This window comes from Dermatophagoides farinae, chromosome 4 (assembly GCF_024713945.1).
Source record: "Dermatophagoides farinae isolate YC_2012a chromosome 4, ASM2471394v1, whole genome shotgun sequence".
NCBI lineage: Eukaryota > Metazoa > Arthropoda > Arachnida > Sarcoptiformes > Pyroglyphidae > Dermatophagoides > Dermatophagoides farinae.
This window is the reverse complement of record NC_134680.1, coordinates 1,444,285-1,465,572: the sequence shown is the minus strand read 5'-3', so window position 1 is coordinate 1,465,572 and position 21,288 is coordinate 1,444,285. Positions and strand designations below refer to the sequence as shown.

Below are 21,288 nucleotides of genomic sequence, written 5' to 3'. Positions count from 1 at the left end.
GATCTTTTTTTATTCGTTTATAACAATGATTCTGAATCAGAATCTGCTGTTGTAGGCACAATATATAATGATAATAATAATAATAATAATTTTTCTACAGGATAGTGAATGTTATATATTATATAAGATGTTTGTTGTTGTCCAAATTGTCCAAAAATTGTTTGTTCGTGTTTGATTTTTGTCTTTTGTTGTTGTTGTTGTTTCGGCAATGATAGGATAATGCTGGGCAAAACAAAAAGTGTGAAAAAAAAATTGCAAACACCAGCACTCAAAGAATTTGGTCGAAAACAAAAAAAAACGAAACGTTGATTCACGCGCGCAAAATTCGAATGATTATGCCCGATTCAAGTGATCTATGCATGTTATGTTATATGTGTGTGTGTGTTTGTATGATGGTGGCGGTGGTGGTGGGAGGAGAAAGAGGGTGGAATTTTTTTTTTTTTTTTTTTGATGATTGAAATTGTTGGCGACAAGCCGCGCATATGTAATTATTATGATGATGATCATCACTTTCTTCCAAATACACACACACACACACACACACACACACACACACACACACACACACACACACACACACACATAGAACCAGCAGTAATATGGATGGTTAAAAATAAAAAACAGTCCCAGCAAACACAAATCTAAAACTAACCAAAACATACCATACCATATTATACGCCTGGATTCAGTTTCAATAAATCTTTTTTTTTTCCTATGGCCTTTGAGGTCTATTCTCTTGTTTGTCATTTATTTTTTGGTTCCAATGTTTTTTTTTCTTGTCGAATGATGATGGTCAGTGAAAAACCAAGATGACATGATTCGATATTTACTGATTTTTTTTCCATTCACCATTCTTCAAGAAAAGAAAGTAATAAATAACGTCAACGGTATATGATGATAGGAAAAAACTTTGAGAATATATGAATCTGAATTTTTTTTCTGGATTGCCGGATATGGAAATCGATTATCACCATCATCATCACCATCATCATCACCATCATCAGCATAGACCCATTAGAATCAATAATTAATGTGTTAAGGAATTTTATCCAAAAAAAGAAAAAAAAATATATAGATTCATTCATTATCGATTCAATGAAGATAAAATCAAAGAAATTCTGAACAAACAAAATGCAGTAAATAAAGAAAAAAAAATTCGAACAAATCAAACGCCATTTTTTTCACCGCTTCAATTGGATTCTCGATTTATGTTTGTTTGTGGATAAGAAAAAAAAAATTAAATATTTATTCATAATTCCAATGATAGATTTTGGTTTCGGTCAGTACACAAAAACACAGTTCATCAGAGAAGAATTCATCATAACGAAAAATTACTAATGAATGAAAAAATCTGACTACCAGCAGAATTGAATTGTTATGGCATGAAATGAAAACATTTCGTAAGAATAAAAAGGTTATCTTTCTCTATACGTTTTATTCTATTTTGTGATCTGATTTTCATTTTGTTATGTGGTGTGTGTGTGTGTGTTTTAGTATGTGATGTATAAATGAATGATTCAATTAGATAATGGGTTGCTCCAGATGAAATTGTGAATTTTAGCTCAATTAATTCACACAATAGACACACACACAGACACAAATTGACATTGTGACTTCGGGCAATGTTTCACAATCATCATCATTTATAATTGAAAAATCCGGAATATAAAAAAAAAAATTTCTTTCGAAAAAAATATCATAATGAATGATAATAGAAATTAATTCGAAATTCGAAAATTATTTACTTTTTTACCCAAAAGTCAAAATAATAAACCAAATTTAAATTTTAAAAAAAATAAAAAATAAAAATAATCCAATGAAATGTAGCTAGAAAAAAAACCAGAAATACTGCTGCCATCTTTTGTTGCAGATTTCTAAAAAAAAAATGAATTTTGTTTTTTTCAATCGTGTAATAATAATACACATAAACGCCAGATGGCCATATAAACGCCATTCAAAGTTATCATGAAGAAAAAAAAAACGAAATCAAATTATTTCATCGATTTATGGCGCGCTATTTAATCTATACAAATAGTGTGTGTGTGCGTGTATATTCCATAGAATGAAAAAAAAACAATAAAATAGAAATGAAAAATCATTAATGGATCAACACAATGAACAAAATGAATCTTTTTTTTCAGTGGTAAAAAAATTTCATTTTTTAAATGATTTGGTTTGCCTGAATGATGATAATTGTGCGTGTGTGTGTGTATGTGTGTGTGTGTATGTAAGAAAACCAACGGAAAAAACCGGATCAAAAATGTCAACACACGTGAATTTTTTTTTTTTTATTACGAATGATTAATGACATTTATGGACCGGGCCAAAGATATCATGGCACTTTTCTTTAAAAAAAAAAAAAAAATCTGAAACTCAAACCACCTACATACAAAACTAAAGGCCATTGACTGTATGAAATTATTGAAAATTTCAATATTTACACCAATGTGGAAACAAAAAACTTTTCAATATGAACGGATTTTTCTTTGAGAAAAAAAAATTTTTAAATTCAAAATTCGATATTGGTGTTATTGAAATTTTTTTTTCAATTTATTAAATGATCATTTAGGTATAAATGATCCTATACACACACACACACACACACAAACATCATTATTATCATCATCATCTTAGCAATATCATTGAAAAACTTGACTAAATATTTTATCGAAAGATTTTTCATCAAATGGGAAAAAGTTTTTTGTGTTTTTATTTTTCTAGAATTCAAATTAGATAATAAGGAATCGTTTGAATATTCATCTCCATAGTTGAATATCAATTGAAATCTGAATAAAAACAAAAGCTGAAGGTTTTTGGTATTTTGGATAAATAAAAAAAAATTTTCAGCTACTGCTTCACATCAACAACAACAACAACAACAACAATTATTTATAACAAATTGATTCTGTTGTTGTTGTTGTTGTTTTTTTTTTCTGGTCATAAAAAAAATCAACCAAAATAAAATAAAAAGTCATAACAAGTTAAGTCATAATAAGTATTAAGAGATTTTGTATCCGTGAGAAAGTGAGAAAATTCTGGCCATTTGAATGATGATATAATTTAATCTAATGAATGAATGAAAGTATGTGTGTGTGTGTTTGTGGTGGTGGTGGTGGTGGTGGACGATGACGATGACGACGACGACGACGACGACGAGCACCATGTGTATTTGACACATTTCATTCCATGATTCAGCCATATATAAATACTACATACATACATTACATTACATTTATATAATCAAAACAAATCAAATCGATCGATCGATTATAGAATCTCACATGTATCGATATATAATAATAATAATAATAATTTTCTTGTCGTTTTGGTTGATCGTTTGTATTGGCTCATTTTACATCTTTTTTTTCTATGGAACTATTCTGTGGAAACGAAAAAAAAAATCAGAAAGAAAATGACATAACACATTATACGATCAAGAATCGATCTGGATATGGTGAAAAATTCTTTCATTTTTTTTTTTTACTTTTTTTTCGAATAATTTCTTTTCACCTTTTTTCTTTACCTCACTGTTCATAGCAATGATTTTTGTTTTTATCTCTAAGCTCCAAAACAAGTATCAAAAAAAAAAAATAAAGGCAATGATTTGATGATGTGAAAAAATGAGCAGAAAATTTTTTTTTTCTTCAAAAAATGTATAACCAGTAGGAAAAAAACATTTAAAACAAGACAATTGTCAATCGAAAGCTCAAAAAAGCCGAAAATGTTTTATATATATGAGAAATGAGAAAGAAGAATAGTTTTTATATGTTGAAGTAGATCTGGATGCCATTAATAAATCATTTTGATTATCATTGTCCACACACACACACACACACATACACACAAGAGTGTTGTTAGTGGTATATAACCAGGGTTAATCTTTTATTTTTAGCCATAGAGAATATGTTTATTCTGAAATATATTTGACAAATGAACCCTAAGCAACAACAAAAACAACAACAACAACGACAACAACAACAACAATAACAACAGATTCATTGTATGTTGTTGCTATAATGTTGTTTTCAATTCATAGACATTCGGTTGACATTTTTTTTTTTTTTTTTATTTAGTTCTAATTCAGGCTACTTTTGTTACTAACTATTGTGGCCATCCCCCACATTTTTTTTCTTGGTATATACTTGTTATTATGGTTAGGTTTTATGATGATGATGATTATTATTTAGATTTTTCTATTTATGAATTATCATTGTATCCATAATATGTGTGTGTGTGTGTGTGTGTGTGTATGTTTTGTGTTTGGTTGTTGAAACAACAACAACAACAACAACATTAAATTTTCTCCCAGTTTGAATATGAATCCACAAAAACATACAACACACAAACAAACAGTGGCTTTGTGGTTGTTGACATTTTTGTTTTTGATTCTAGAATTAATGGATTTTCCATTGAATAGTAAACATTTGATGACATTTGTATCAGTCAATGATGAAAATAGGCATTGATTTTTGATTTGAAAGGTAAACATATTTTTGTGAATCAGAATTTTATTCTTTATCAATTTTGTTCATCATCATCGGAATCCATCCAAAAAAAAAACCAAACCAAGCCAAGCCAAATGTGTTCATTCATTTGACCGTATGGTAGTAGGAAAAAAACATGCCACAATGATGATGATGATGAGAATAAATGTTATGGTGGTTTTAAAAAAAACTTTTACATTAAAATTGTCATCATCATCATCATATTATCATCATGACAAACAAATGTAAATATATATGGAAAAAAAATGCCAAAGATTTTTGTCAGAATTGTCAATTCTAAAAATCAGAATTAAAAGAAATTATCCATATAGTAGTAGATTATCGTTTCAAATGAATCACAGATAGCAATATTTTTGTTGTTGTTGTTGTAGTGATTCATCATCAAAAATGGCTAATTATTATTTGTTTGTTGGTCATTTTTGTCGAAAATAAAAACATGTGTGTGTGTGTGTGTGACGACATGACTCCAACAGATTTTTGGATATTTGATGAATTTACCTGATTCTTTTTTTTCGGTCTTCTCTTCCATCATCATCATCATCATCATCATCATCAGACGTGTGTATATATATATGGTGTATATTAATAATACATTAATTAATGGCTATTAATGGCAATGATGATCAATGATCTTCTTCATTGTGCATTTTTGCCTCAAAATAAAAAAAATGGCAAAAAAAAAAAGAAACATAGGGAACAATTTCGAATAGCGAAAAAAAAAGTTTCACAAGTAAAACAGAGACAAGTTTTTTCCCGTTTTCTTTCGCGTAGTATACTGTTCACCATTACAGAAAAAAAATCACGACAAACAATTCAATCCTACGTGCATATGTGAAGCTACCTGATTTTTTTTTGGTGGTATCCGGATTCATTTAATGATTCGATTGCGAGTGTTTCACCCAGGAGTTTCCGTAGAGACAATATGAATGTTGAAATTTTTTTTTTGTTTTCCGTTTTTTCACGTCGGTTTTTTTTTGTCTTGTTATTGTTCTTCTAAACAACAACAACAACAATAATAATAATAATAATATTCGGCAATTAAATCGAAATAAAATGAAAAATTCGGATATCCGTACGATAGATCCCTGAGTTTTTTATTTTATTTTACTGAAAAAAAAACCATACAGTTATCACGGTCAGGTTATTAATTATAATCGATTGTTCCACCATAATTCGAATGAAAACAAAAATCTTTTTTCTTCTTTTTTATTGAAAATGGATTTTTCCAAATTTTTTTTTTTTGATCCCGGATAATCGGATGATTGGGGGTGACGGGAAAAAATGGACGATAGAGGATTTTGTTTTTTTTCTGCTTTCATGCCATAAAATGGATTTTGAAATTCTCATTTTTTTTTGTTTTGGCCTGTACTCAAAGATTTTTCCAACGGAATCACAATGACTCATTTCAATAATAATGATAATAAAAATTCAGTCCTTCTGATCTTTTTAATGATTTTGGATGTAAATGTTTTCTTATGTCATATTTTTTTTTAGTGAAGTTATTATATGAATTTTTATGGAATTTCATTTCATTTCATTTCATTTTTTTCAGCTAAGAAGCTTTTGTTTTTTTTTCTTCTTCTTCAATGATGTGGTTTCTCTCTATATGGTTGTAATGGACGATGATGGTGGTTGGTTGGATAAGTGGCTTTCCACAGTACATATCTACATTTTTTTTTTTTTTTTTTTTTTTTGATGGATCCATTTATTCTAACACACACACACACTTACATACACAAGTCATTGTTTTATCTTTGTAGTCGTATCGTTATCGAATCGAAAATCAGAAAATTTAAACATCCTAAACTGGACTGATGTATCTGATGAAAATATGACTTGTGATTGAACTTTTTTTTTATATATATAGTATATACTCTCCAGAGGATTAACCACATGATCATCATCATCATAATCTTTCGTTCAAAACGAAATAAATTTTTTTTTTTCTTACAAACAATATAGCACCAAATAGCTTATTACGTAAGAATAAAAAATGATGGCCAGATGAAAAAAAAACACACACACACACACACACTAGTGAATTAATGTTTGTCATCCATTCTGGATTATGTCAATGACCACATTCACAAACACACACACACACACACACATATATATAGACAATCATGATAATGATAATGATCATCAACATTGTCACCCTATTTTACCATCATCATCATCATCATCATCAATGAGGATTGTAATCATTTTCATCGTTATTTCTATTGTTTTTTCTTTCCATAAAAAATGATAATCGATTATGGCGAATGAATGAACGATGATGATGATGATGATGATGACGTTGATGGCCATTCAATGGATTTAATAATGTGAAGAAAAAAATTAAATAATCAATACGAATGGCCTGAATGGTTTGTAAAATTATTGTAAATCACAAATCCAAATTGAATTTAGATTTTCTATGATGATTATTTCAATTTCAAATTTGAACAACAAGGACGACGCTGGGTGGATGAATTATCATTTTTGTTTAAGGATCGATTTTTGGATGCTATTGTCGTCATCGTCGTTGTTGTTGTTGTTGTTGTTCCAATTATATCATATATTTTGGATCAATCGTTGGCGAAATAATTAATTATTTTTTCGTTTATGAAAAAACGATCAACATTTATTATAAATACACAAAATAGGGGTGTGTTTGTGTTTGTGTTTGTGCGTGTGCACAGCAAATATGCATTAAGAAATATACTAATTTTTGACTTTTAAGGGACACAAGGCTCAAAAAGTAGGCTCATAGTCTGAAAGAACGATGATGGGGTGGAAGATCAAATTAAGAAATTGTATCACAATGATTCAATCCATTTTATTGATGAAATGATTTCTTTTCTCCTCCTTGTTGTTGTTGTTGTTGTCGTCGATCCAAAATGCTGACTATGGTTCGATTTTTTTCTCTCTCCACTTTTCCTCTCTCTCTCTCTCTCTCTTGTTCATCTACAAAAGTGGATGAACATTTCATTCATAATTTAAATGTTGAATGAATCCAATGACAACAAATCGACAATGAAGATGATGATGGAAACAATTAATTGATTGTACCAAAATTCACTGACTGAGAGTACGACCAAAAAAAAACGGAACCTAGAATGGATAACCGGAAATAGCATAACAGAATGAATAAAATGGATGAATGATTGAATCGAATATGGTCGATTCATAGTCGATTCAATTTTCCATCATCATCATCATCATCATCGTCATCGACATGGACAAAAAAAAAGCATCGTAATAAATTATAATAAAGCGAAATTGGTCGATTGCTAAGGGAAAACATAAATTCGGTCTTTGTTTTTATTTTTTTTGGTCAATTTTAGATTCATTCGATGTCGATGCTTTTTTTGCATTGGTCTTTTGTTTGTTTGTTTGTCACATGAATAGTAATTAAATCAATGAACAAATGAATGAATGAAGCTCATTTTCTCGATTTCTCTTTTTTTTCCTCCAGAATCCATGAAATAGATGGATTGATTTTCTGAATCCATTTGAATTGCAAAACATTGGTCGATAAAAATAAAAATGGCACAAACAAGAGCAGCCATGGCGATACCTAAAACAACAACAACAACAAATCTCATTCTTCAATTATAAATAATGGTGATAATGATGTTGTTGTTGTTGTTTTTGTTGTTTTGTATCCATGAAAAAATGCAAGAGGACAGGAAAAAATAGGAAAACACTGAATGATTTAAATTAATAATCAATAGATATGTAGTTACTGGAGCTTTTTTTGGTTCAACAATGAAATTCATTAAAATAAACAGAGAGAAAAAAAACAAGTTCATTAGACTAGTGGTGCGAATTCGGTATGATGATTTCAACAATTAATAATTTTTTTTTTACATTCCGACATCATAATATTCACACATGTTTGGGTTGATAATTTTCATTTTCATTTCTTTTCACACCATCCTCACCATCACCATCACCATCATCATTATCATTGATTGTCATCATCATTTTACAAATTAAATTATGCAAATTATCCAAACAACATTGGTGGTTGTTTGAATTTTGGTTTTTTTTTCAATTTTTTGGATTTTTCATTTTTCATTTTTTTTTTTTTTGCTAGCTTGTTTGTCTCTATGGTTATGATGTTGGGCGCGGTTAGTGTGAATTAGTTTATTTCAACAAAAATTTTTGTTTTTTTTTTTTTTGGTTACTGGAAAAAAAGTTTATCAAAGAATTTTTTCCCTTTTTATTTTTCATGTTGGAATATTCGATTAAACATTGGAAATTAATCGTGGAATCGAAACCGATTCAACTTCCGTATCGAATGTCATGTTCATAAATTCAATGATGTTCATCATCATCATATTTCGTAATTTTTGTTGATAATAATAAATTTTCCTGTTTAAGTGAAAACTTTTTTCTGTTTGTTTGTTTTGGGCTTTAATTGATATTGTTTTCATTTTTTTTTCACAGGATATTATATTACATAGCTCGCAAAAAAAACAAAACAAACACACAAAAAAAATCACCGGATATTGACTATTATGATGACAAATAACCCGGTGGTCATTTTTGTCATAAACATCATCATTTTAACCAGTGGACAGTTGTTGTTGTTGTTTTTTATTCCCTGTTAATTCATTTGGGAAATAAAATTTGCACATCAAGAACAATATGAATCCTATTGGTCCGATAAAATAATTATATATCGCAATGATAATCAATTTTGTTGTCTCTAATCGAATTAAATCTCATTGTATCGATTCATTCATTCATTCATTCATTTGAATTGAAACTTTTTTTTCCATTTCTTTACTCTAAGGCTAAATCCAATGAATGAATTACCATGGTTACTGGATCCACACGTCCGATGATGATGATGATGATGATGATTATTATAATGACGTGATATGCGTGATAAAATGTTATGAATATTTCAGAGAAAAAAAAATTTTTTTTTTTGAAATTCAATCTAAGAATCATTGTAATCACCTAATACACTTTGAACAACAAGTGAACATACTCATACACAATGAACATATTGTCATTGTGTGTGTGTGTGTGTGTGTGGAATTCAAAAAAAAAAAAAGTTTTACTATTAGCGGATGATGGATGTGTGAAGTGGATTTTTTTTTTTTTTTTTTTTTGGTTGAAAATAAAAAAAACAATTGTGGATAATAATAAAAATAAAACGAAATCCGGCTTTCACATAGGAATTTTAAAGGAGGACAAAAAAAAAAAAAAAAAAATCTGATTCGATATTCATGTGCGGTTACCAATCATGTGTATGTGTTAGTATATTTACATTATCATTCAACGCTGAATGTATGAATTATAAGAATTTGAAAATTTTCTGTGGCTTTTTTTTCACTTGGTTTTCACTCGCAAATTCAAATCACACATATTATTATTATTATTATTTGATGTTAAGTTTGTTTGAATTTTTTTTTTACTTTTTAATCGGAAATTCCTTTCTTTCTTGTAATTCTTTTGTGGAACAATCGATTCTTTGTGTGTGTGTATATAAACATTGTTATTATCATCCAAAGAAAAAGTTTGAATTGAATTTATTATTCAATTTCACGAAGAAAAAAAAATCTGATTTTATAATCTGGTGATCTTTTATGATTTTCAGAATTTTGCACGTGTAAAAAAAACAAATGGAAATGATGATGATGACTGTGCATTTCAAAATTGTTTGTTATTATTATTATATTTTGATTGAGAAATTGTTGTTATTATTATTATAATCAAAATTTAATTTCAATCAAAGTTTTTTTTTCTCTGAACATGTTTTCAATTATCGTTCGCATGTGTTTGTGTTTATGTGTGTGTGTGTGTGTTTATGTGTGTGTGTTCGATCGAATGCGAATGATTATGATTATGATTATGCAAGAATCAAATGAAAATAAAATTCAAATTTAAAGCAATTGAATTTTAATAAAGAAGAAAAAACATAAGAAAGTTGAATTTACAATAATAATGGGTGTGTAATATAAATCAAAAATGAGAGAGCAAGAGAGAGAAAGAAAAATTAAAATTCAAAACAGATTTGCGGCAAAAGAAAAGAAGAAAAAAAAATCTTTCTCTTTTTTTTACCATTTTGTAGAAAGTTTCCCGAAACATTAGTACTACTACTGGTTATTTTTTTATCATAATAATAATAATAAAAAAATAAAGCAAAAAATAAAAACTTTTTTTTTCTCATTGTTTGTCGGTGGCTAGAATTCATTCATTCGGCTTATCTTTTTAAGTTTAGTTGTTTATTGCAACAACAACAACAACAACAACAAAAAGATTTGAATCATTCAACGGTAAAACTTTACTTTATATATTGGTAGGCGTTTCCTAATATATTGAGAATCAATATTGAATGAAAAATTTAAATTCAATACAATCAAATTGAAATTGAATGTCATCGATATATATTTTGAATATATCGGGGATTGTTCCTTATTATTATTATTGTTGTTGTTGTTGTTGTTGTCGTTGTCAAAAAAACAAAATGAAATACCAACACGTTCATTCATTCAATCAAATTTTGATTTTCAAATGTACAAAAATGTCTAGCATTGGCGCCAAACAGAATGAATGCGCAAATCAACCAAAAGAAACATTGATATAAATTGTTTAGAATTATTCAACTATCTTATCGTTGTCAGTCAAAACAAATACTACATGGTCTTTTTTATTTGGATTGATCCAAGATGCAATAAAGACTTTGACTTTGAATATTATTATATCTGGGAGTTAACTCAGAACAGACCACATACACATAGCCAAAAAAAAAAATGGTAACAACCCAATAAAAAACCATTACATACATAGACAACTATGCTATGATGAAACCAGTAAAGTCCCACCGACCAGACATTGAAAGACATAATATCAAAAAAAAAAAAAAAACTCCCGGCAACTTTCTAGCTAATATTTCTCTCATATACAAAATGCACTTGCGCAATGTTTCAAACCAGATTCATTCTTAGTTGGAAAAAATGTAAAATTTTTTCATTTTTGGATTGGTTTTACTGTGGTTCATCATCATCATCACCATCATCATTGTCATTTTGAAGTTTGTCGAATAAATAGCTGGAACAAAAAAAAAAAAAAAGAATTTTCCCATTTTTTCTTACATTTCCAGAATCAACGTATGTAACCAGGGGTGATATCGTATACCGATCTCGGAAAATGATAATGATGGTGGTGGTGGTAGTACTCGACAAACGATGATAATTTCCGACGACCACGATTCATTTATAAAATAATCATCATTCGATAAAAAACCAAGTCTGAATAGAATCAAAAAAGAAAACTGTCAATCTCACCACACAATTTTTTTTGTAATTAATTCATTAAGAAAAAAAAAATCTGAATTGATTTCAGACAAAAAAAACTTTCAATCAATCATCACTGTATATTTGAATATTTTCTTTTCATTTTTTTTTTTTTTTTTTTTGAAGATTTCCATCTAGATAATCCATTGTAAAAAAAAAAATCTCAGTGATTTTGTTTTGTGAATTCACGTACGTGTGTGTGTGTGTGTATCTGTGTGTATGTGACGGTTTAATATATCATCATCATCATCATCATCATCATCTCATCAGATCATGATCATGTTTAATTATTTTTCAAAATTCTTATTTCATCTAAAATTCGATTGATGAACATTTTTGGGTAAGATTAATATTATATTATATTAATATTAAGTTAGTAATAGTAATGTTGACCCACTTATACGAGAGCAAACACTCGATCGATTTAAAAAAAAAAATTTAAATTGCAAACACACCAACAAACATTGATTGAATTGATATAAAAATGATTATGAAATGAAATGTAGTCGTTTCATTAGATCTATATGGCCAAAAAAAAAAATATATAATGAAATCCACAAACAACAAAACAAACAGAAAAAAAAGTAATCAATTCTTAACCAGGTTGAATGAAAGTCGAGATCTCATTTGTTTTGTTTCAATCGTTTGGTTGGCTGGTGTGTGAGAAATGGAAAGTTGAATTTGACAAAATTCAATTCAATGAATGAGATAAAAGTTTTTTTTCCATTTTACCGTTTTTTTTTCACTGGTGTGACTTTTGTCTGTAAAGTGTATTGGATTTTTTTTTCACCTGAATCGATTTTTTTTTTTTCGTTTTACACAACCAAATCGACCATTCATATAATAAATGATGAATAAATGAATTGATTCATTATAAAAAAAAATAGTCAGGTAATTTTCTTTCTTATTTTTACTTATTTCATTAATTGATTGATTGATTGATTGATCAAATGGAAAAAAAACGAAGAAAAAAATTTTTTTTTTTTTTTTTTAATTAAAATTTAATCAACCAATTCTGTAACATTAAATGTTATGTAATAATCAATAATAAAAGTTGGACAATTTTGTTCCTTTTTTTCTGAATTCGAATAAATTTTATCGTTCAACAAAACAGAAGAAAAACAAAATCATCAGTGGGGTAGTATACTACTTTTTTTTGATCCCGCTGGTTTTTCAATTGGTTTTCTTCTTCTTCTTCTTCTTTAAATATAATATAATCAAACGATGAGAATAAGTTTAGGCAGAAAAAAAAGAAAATGAATACAAAAAAAAATATTCTACACAGACAAAAACAACAACAACAATAAACACTGTAAGAGAATAAGAATTTCAATGAATGAATTGAATTGAAAATGGCAAGATAATAATAATAATAATAACCGACCAAAAGAATGATCCCGGTGGTGGTGGTGGTGGTGGTCGTGGTTGTTTGTGTGTGTGTGTCTGTGTACAGCATAGTCAGATACAGATACAATGCCATCATTGATGATCATGATGATGATGATAATCATCATCACCATAGACATATGAGAATAATTTTATTTCATTTTGTTTTTTTTGGTAGAATTTTTTTTTCGAAAAAAAAACTGAACCATCAAAAAGTGTCGAATCTATTGGCATTTTGTAGCATCTATTTTGCATAATGGGCATATGGTGGAACCAAGAACCATTACCATCATAACAAACCAGGCAATCACAAATAAGATGATACTATGGATTTTTTTTCTCAAAAGTTAAGGTTCTGGATTCTGGAAATAACCCAACTCATTCAAGTTGATATGGTGATGTTTAGCTTACTGAACCTTTTGTGTGTGGTGTGTGTAAGTGCATGCTTTTGAGTTCAGCTCATTGAAACAATTCTGGCCACCCCAAATCTAATGCATTTTTCATTTTTTTTTGTTTCGGTTCAAAAAAAATTTTTTTTTTTTTTGGTTTTTCACTAAATTTCAAATTGAATTTAAATTCAAAAATTTTCGTGACAGTGCGGTTTGTTGCTTGGCTTCATTATTTGCCTAATCTTCTTTGTTGTTTTTTTTTTTTTGTTTTATGTTCGAATTAAAACACGATTTTATTTTTTTGCCGTTTTTTTCTCGTTCCTGAAGTCAAACAATAATTATTGTCCACAAAAATTATGATTGACACATCAAACAAGAGTTTTTAGAAAACAATTTTAATCAATTTTTAACAATGTCAATTCAAATTGCCATCTCAAACATGCTCATTTTTCTCGTTTCAAAATAGAAAAAAAAAACAAACAAAAAATCTATGTATGTAAATTGTCCATCAGAATGTGTCATGGAATTTATTTATTTTTTTTTTAAATTCCAGGAAAATTTCCAAAGTATCAAACCAGAAAAAAAACAAACAAACATTAACCATGATAGTAGCGAAAGAGAAAACTAATTAGAAAGCAAAGCAAAGCAAAAAAAAAATAAGCCAAACAGTGAAATGGCAAGAATAATGATGCTAATAGATCGATTCTACAATTATATAAATATATTACTAGGGTTATAAATGACTAATAAGCACATTGATTGTACATACCAAAAAAAAAAAAAAAAAACGAAAATAGAAATGTTCCAATTGGATCCATATATTCAGGTGTCTGTTTTTCATGAATCAATTTGTCCAGTTTTTTTTTCATTCGTTCCGACACACACACACACACACACACAAAGAATGACATTGGATGTATTAATAATAATTTAATTAGGTCTAAGATTCTGATCCACAAAGAATCGTTTATCTTACAAGAATTAGAACTTGTGTGTCATGTTATTGGTTTGAAATAGGATCGAACAACAAAAAAAAAATGAAAATGTCCATGAAGAAATGAATGTTTGTGTAAAACTTTGTGACTTTTTGTGATGAGAAGGAAAAAAAATTTATTTCCCATTAAAAATCATAATATATAAGTGTAGTTCGGGTTATTGAAAAAAAAATGAAACACTTTTTTTTTTTTGGTTGCTGATGAGAGAAAAACTGTGAAAAAAAATCTCAGGTATATCAACTATAGCTAACTAACTAAGCATGTTAATATTTGCGTCGGTCGTTTCTTTTTTCCTAATCTAAAAAAAAATCTGTCCACTTGAAAAGTGTGAAATAAGAAAAATGTCTCTATTAATTCGAAAGAATAAGACGTGTGTGTGTGTGTTGTGTGTTGTGTAATGTCAGCAAAACAAAAAAAAAAAAAATTGTAACGACATGTGTTTCGCACATAGCTTTTGGCTTATGATTCTTCATTAATTCATTTTCATGTGAGAAAAAAAAATGGACAGAAACAACAACTACAAAAAAAACAGAATAACATATATATATATATAGAATGTATCTGGTATCAACACAAACACACACATGCGAAAAGGTACGAAAACAGTAGCAAAGAAAACAATATTTATTTTTTGTTTTTTTTTCTTTTCGGAAAGTTTTTCTGATATACCAATTAAATGATACACACATTCGATGCGTGTGTGTGTGTGTGTACAATTTTCGTTAAGTGATTTAAGTTTGTTGATGTTAACATATAGCGGCAATATTTTTTTCTGTGTGTGTGTGTGTGTGTGTGTGTGTTTAGCATCAAAATCATTGTTTCGATATATTGTCATGTGGAGAAAAAAAAACTTGTTCAACACATATATATATAGGGTTATAGTATTTCATCAATAAAAATGAATAAATGAAGAATGGTCCATGTGTGTGTGTGTGTGTGATTCCAAAAGGTGTATTTCGCGAAACCACAAGAACAAAAAAAAAACATTGGGCCCATTATTAATTTGTTGGTTCATGTCATCATTTCATAAACAATATGCAATGAACCAAACATTATTTTTTTTTTTTTTTTGGTGAAAAACTCGAAACTCTTTATTAAAAAAAAAAGGAAATAGGATGAGTCCATAAATTATGTTTGCTTTCAATACATTTGAAACATGATTCTCAAAGATTTTTCTCAGAATCCTAATAACAATAATAATAACGAGATGAAATGTTTTTTTGTTTTTGTTTTTATAATTGGCATTTGGGTGTTTGGAAAGAAAAATTCATTTTCTTTTTTTTTTTTTGCCACCCGATCAAATTATTATTTATAGCATTTTTTTTTTTTTTTTTTTTTTTGGTTCATTTTGTCGATACCAACATGAGTAATATGATAAGTGAATGACATCTATGAATGACTCAATGAATTTGGTCATTATTTCTGGTTTTTTTTCTTGTAAAAAAAAATTTTTTCATATCGACCAAATAAAAGTAATGTTTTCAGTTGATGGTATAAAGAAGAAAAGAAAAAACTGATTAACAAGATTGAATGGTGAATGGAAAGAGGGATGAAAAAAAAAATCATCATGAAATTTATGTGCGTACAATTTTAAGGTTGAGCTACCTGGAGATCTAGTCAGTTGGCTACGGCTACTATCCACAATAGAATGATTCAAATCAAGTTGATGAATAATTGAATCCAAGAAAAGATACACACACACACAGACACACAACAAAAATATTAAGCCGAATCGAGTCATCATCATAATCATCATGAAATAGTTATGACAGAATCATGAACAAATTCAATGATTCCATAGATGAATATAAATATATATATATAGAGGGAAAATGAAAATCAATTCAATCATTGTAAATGGAATTAATATATATCGAATCCATTCGTGTGTGTATGTATGTATATGATTTTTATTTCCAAAATTGTCGAGAATATTCTTCTCCCGATTCTCATCATATTTGACAAAAAAAAAGAAAAGAAATTCGTACATTTCACACGCCTAAATATTATTCTCTCTCTTTCTCTTTCTTTCTCTGATCAAACATGATGAATCCATTGAGATTTTTTTGTTTTGTTTTGTTTTTTGTTTTTCAATCAACTAAATGTTTTTCAATGAGTTTTCATTGCAAATTTTCATTTTGATTTTTGTATAGAGAGTTTTTTTTTCTTTTTCTGGTAAACAAAAAAATTTTCATCATCAATAACTTAATTCACAAAATTAAAATGAATTGAATTGGCTAATTTTTTTTTGTACTTTGTTTATTTGGTACTTGTGTGTGTGTTTGGCTGTTTGGCCAATAGCAAGAAGAATCAACCATACCATACTTGAACAACAATACTTGAATCATTGAAATTTGTTTGAATAAGAAAATATTTTGCAAACAAATAAGAATGTTGCTCATACCATGTATAAATAAAATGAATAAACATTCATTACATACAACAACAACAACAACAACAACAAATTCGTTGTTAATATCATCTCAACAACATCATCATCATCATCATCATAACAGAATTATGAATGGCCATTCGACACCAAAAACATTGTTATGGACGCTTAGTTTGATTTGCTCAAAATTGATTACATTTAAATTATTAATCATACATTTTATATTCAATTTTGGTAAGTGAAAACGTTTTTTTGATCTTTAATCTTTTTTTTTTAAAAAAATCCAGATTTTAAAAATTTAAATTATTATTGCTCTGAATGAATATTTATATAGACATTGGCATTAGCCTACGTTTAGTGATGTTGGAAGTGCCATCACCATCATATGCAGGCGAATCAATAGAATTAAGCTGTATCTATGAATTGGAACAGGATAAACTTTATTCAGTTAAATGGTATAAAAATGATGTAGAATTTTATAGGTAAGTTTAAAATTCAAAAAAAAAAAAAATCATATCTTAATTCATTGAGATATGCGATATCCATTTAATGCCATCAAATTGGCTTTGCATGCCTGCTATATTATTATTAGAATGTGTTTCGGTTATTTCATTTTCCAGTTTACATACACCAACACACACAGACACCCACGACAGGCTGAATAAAATTAATTAATATATCAGATTAATTAATAATTGATGATTGATTTTTTCTTTCTTTCTTTTTCATCTATATTTGCATGTTTGAATCAAAAAATTTTTTTTTTTTTGCTTTTCCCTGTTTACATTCAACGGATAAATTATTCAATCAAATTCTATCTATCGTTTTTTTTTCTTACTTTGAAAATCAAATTCTTTCATCCACGAATTTTTGGCCGGTCGATTTCTTTGATATACTATTTTTTTCTACTCTACTCGACTTGACTTGAATTTCACCTGGATGGTTATGTTTACCAACGAAAAAAAAAAAAAATAAAATAAAAAAAAATAACATCATTCCAACGTACACACATGTGATGAAGATATGTGCCTAAGGTAGGAATGAGAAAGAGAAAAAAAAATTGAATAAATTATAAGATTCAATGTATACTGTTGCTGTTGTTAAACCATGTCTAATTTTTTTTCTTCTTCTTTTTTTTTTGTTTTGTTTTGTTTTCCCGTTTACATCAATATTTCATGTTCGCATTTTCATTCAACGAAAATTATTCGAAAAACGATGAATGAATGAATGAATCACTGAAATGAATGACCAATGGACATTTATTTTTTTTTTTGCTTGATTGAAAATGGAATGTTCTTTTTTGGCCATTGATGGCAATCAATCATGGAATTATTGTTTTTTTTTGTTTTGTTTTTTGTTTTCATTATCATCAAGGATTGGCCGCCAGGTCAATTTTTGCCAATTAATGGAATTAGAGTCGATGTAAGTATGAATGAATGAATGAATCTAAAATTAATAATTGTTTCACTTGTTCCAAAAATGAAATGAAAAAAAATAGCTAGCCAAATCTGGAATGAATTCCGTATTCCTAAAATTTATCGATATTAATACGGCAGGTCTTTACAGGTATATGATGATTATTGTTCATTTCTATTTGCAAAAAAAAATATTAATTAATGATTATTGCCCATATTTTAAAGATGTGAAGTATCAGCCGAAGCTCCATCATTTGTTACAGCCGAAGGTGAAAAAGAATTACAAGTAACAGGTAAAAAACTTTGTTGGATTGAAATTTGGTTAATTAATTAAAAGTAGTTTAACTTGATATTTAAAGAATGATGACAATCTAATTATAATAAGGCTAATTATATATGTTAATTAAGATGAAAAATGAAATATATATGATTATAAACATGTAAATTATGTAAGAGAATTTGGTCATATTAAATTAGACACAAAAACAGGTGTGAATTACATTATTCTAGAAGAATATTCTCAATCATCTTATTATTAATTCTTTTTTTTGGTGAATTTATCATCATTAATAATATTTTCGAGAAAAAAAAACGCAAAGAATCCTATTAGTGGATGAGATTGATTAATGATGAAATTTTTTCTTTTCATTTACAACACACACACACACACACATAGTATTGCCATTGAGTGGTCCACAAATCATTGGTGTACAACCATCATATAAAGTTGGCGATGAAGGTAAGTAGAATATGCAGCCAATTTTTTCATATAGCAAAATTTATCAATCTTTGAAATGATTTGACATCAAAAAAAAAAAAAAAAAAAAAAAAAACAGTGAATCTAACCTGTATATCGGCCAAAAGTAAACCATTCTCGACATTACGATGGTAAGTATTGGTTGTTGCATTTTGTTAAATGAATCATTTGGTCCATTGTAATAGAAATAATAAATTCAAAACACTTGAATTTATTTTCGTTTACCTAAATTCAAATAAGAAGATAACAAACAAAAAACCCACTTGTAATAATGTACATACAAGCAATAATGAAGAAAAAAAAATAATAGAAAATTATCACATCATAACAGTTAATTATTTACCGGATCATCATCATCATCAACAACAAAAACGATCCAGGAACTTGATGATAATAATAATAATAACAACAATGACTGACTGAATCAGGAAACAATTGATGAGAGACAGAGGAACAAAAATAAACAAAGCTAGAAAAAAAAACTCCAAACAATGATGAGCAATAAAAGGAAACACCTATTTTGACTGAAATGAATATCGTTATTATTGCAATTCTACTCAGGTTATGATGTGTTCAATAGGTCCCCAATCGATGATTTATAATTTTTATTACCAAAAACAACAAAAAAAAAGTGTCTATTCTAATTAATCATTCACATTCACTTTGACCATTCTGTTTATTTTCATTTTATAAACTATATACCGGTTTTCGTTTCATCAAAAAAAAAAAAAAAATTCATTTCCGATTGGCAACAACAACTTGAAACGACAACGAAAACAACACTCAATTTATCCTGGATTGATTGGATTCAACAAACACACATTAAATGAACAATTTCTTGTTTCATAATAATAATAACAACATAGGCACATCAACAATAAAGAGGTAATTTGTCTTTCCTATATCAATGTTTGTTTGTTTATTTATTGTCACGAATGAATGAATTTTACCTGATGATCATTCTGTTTTGTTTGTTTTTCACATTTTTTGTTTGTTTGTTTGTTTGTTTATGTTTGTTCATCATGTCCTCATTCTATTTAATGACTTTATTATTATGACGCTGACGTTGATGATGATGATGATTATTCTATCTAAATTACTGTATTGTATTGTATCATTATTGTCGTTTGGATATATGTCAATAATTAAAAAAAAAATAGGTTAAAAATGATGAATATCATATTAGTAATGCATCTCACGTCATACATGATGATAATCTTGAAACGAGCAGTACACGATTACGATTTGTTGCACTTGACAAGGTAATTATTGATTCACGAATGAATGAATGAGGAATAGGGTGATGGTCTCAAATAATCATTATTATCAATGGAAATTTTTTTTTTTTTACTCAAAAAACAGCATTTTAAATCCGGCATTATACGTGTAAAATGTACATCGACCGTTATTCGTATGCATACAATGAGTAATGAGATTATTCTACGTACAGAAATACCGATGACATCGGATAAATATCTTGATAATTATCTAAGTGAAACATTAAGTCAAATACGTAAGTAGTATATTAAAATTAAAATCTAATTTTATAATAATAGAAAATAAATTAACACATTTGGCATGGAAATAGCCAATGATGGTGGACAATCATATCGACAACGAAAACAACAATCATTGCCATTCATCATTATCATCTCGATGACAATAGTCAAAATAGCCACAATAATATTCTAGATTTCATTTTTCACATTCAATTCATCACCAATCAATCAATCAATCAATCACTGGATATTGATAATCAATCAATCAATCCTTGTTTTGTTGTTACTATTATTTGTAAACAAAAATACTAAAATAACTTTTTTTTTCTTTCTTTCTCTTATACACTCTAATAAAACAAAACAAAAAAACAAAATGAATTGCAATTACAATCGAAAACAAAGAATTTGAAATTAATTGATTAATAATAAAAGAGAAATTTCTTTCTTACTGTTTGTATTTCATTCATTCATTCATTTTTTTTTTGATTTAATAAATTATCATAAAATCAAAACTATCTTGTAATATTAATAATTGGATGGATGGGGTAAATTCTGGTTGATTTCACAATTCAATATGCACATAATCCGATTGAAATGGGGAAAAAAAGAAATGAAAGGAAAGCGAAAAACCAAATAACTTAAATTGGGC

The 21,288-nt window shown here is 27.9% G+C and overlaps 1 protein-coding gene across 2 annotated transcripts; it reads left to right on the top strand.

Moving 5' to 3' along the window:
- Positions 1-11,331: 11,331 nt before the first annotated feature.
- On the top strand, positions 11,332-21,087 carry LOC124491162 (uncharacterized). Of its 2 annotated transcripts, XM_075730513.1 has the most exons (14): positions 11,332-11,812; positions 11,933-12,146; positions 16,878-17,202; positions 17,303-17,450; positions 17,990-18,002; positions 18,343-18,390; positions 18,467-18,534; positions 18,609-18,676; positions 19,060-19,122; positions 19,220-19,271; positions 20,007-20,025; positions 20,301-20,402; positions 20,503-20,653; positions 20,729-21,087. In XM_075730513.1, the coding sequence occupies exons 3-14, from the start codon at positions 16,968-16,970 to the stop codon at positions 20,830-20,832; spliced, it is 1,071 nt and encodes a 356-aa protein (XP_075586628.1). In that variant the 5' UTR covers positions 11,332-11,812; positions 11,933-12,146; positions 16,878-16,967; the 3' UTR covers positions 20,833-21,087. The 2 variants fall into 2 exon arrangements, with proteins under 2 accessions (XP_075586628.1, XP_046909744.2); XM_047053788.2 differs by lacking the exons at positions 11,332-11,812; positions 11,933-12,146 and adding an exon at positions 16,458-16,471.
- Positions 21,088-21,288: the final 201 nt, after the last annotated feature.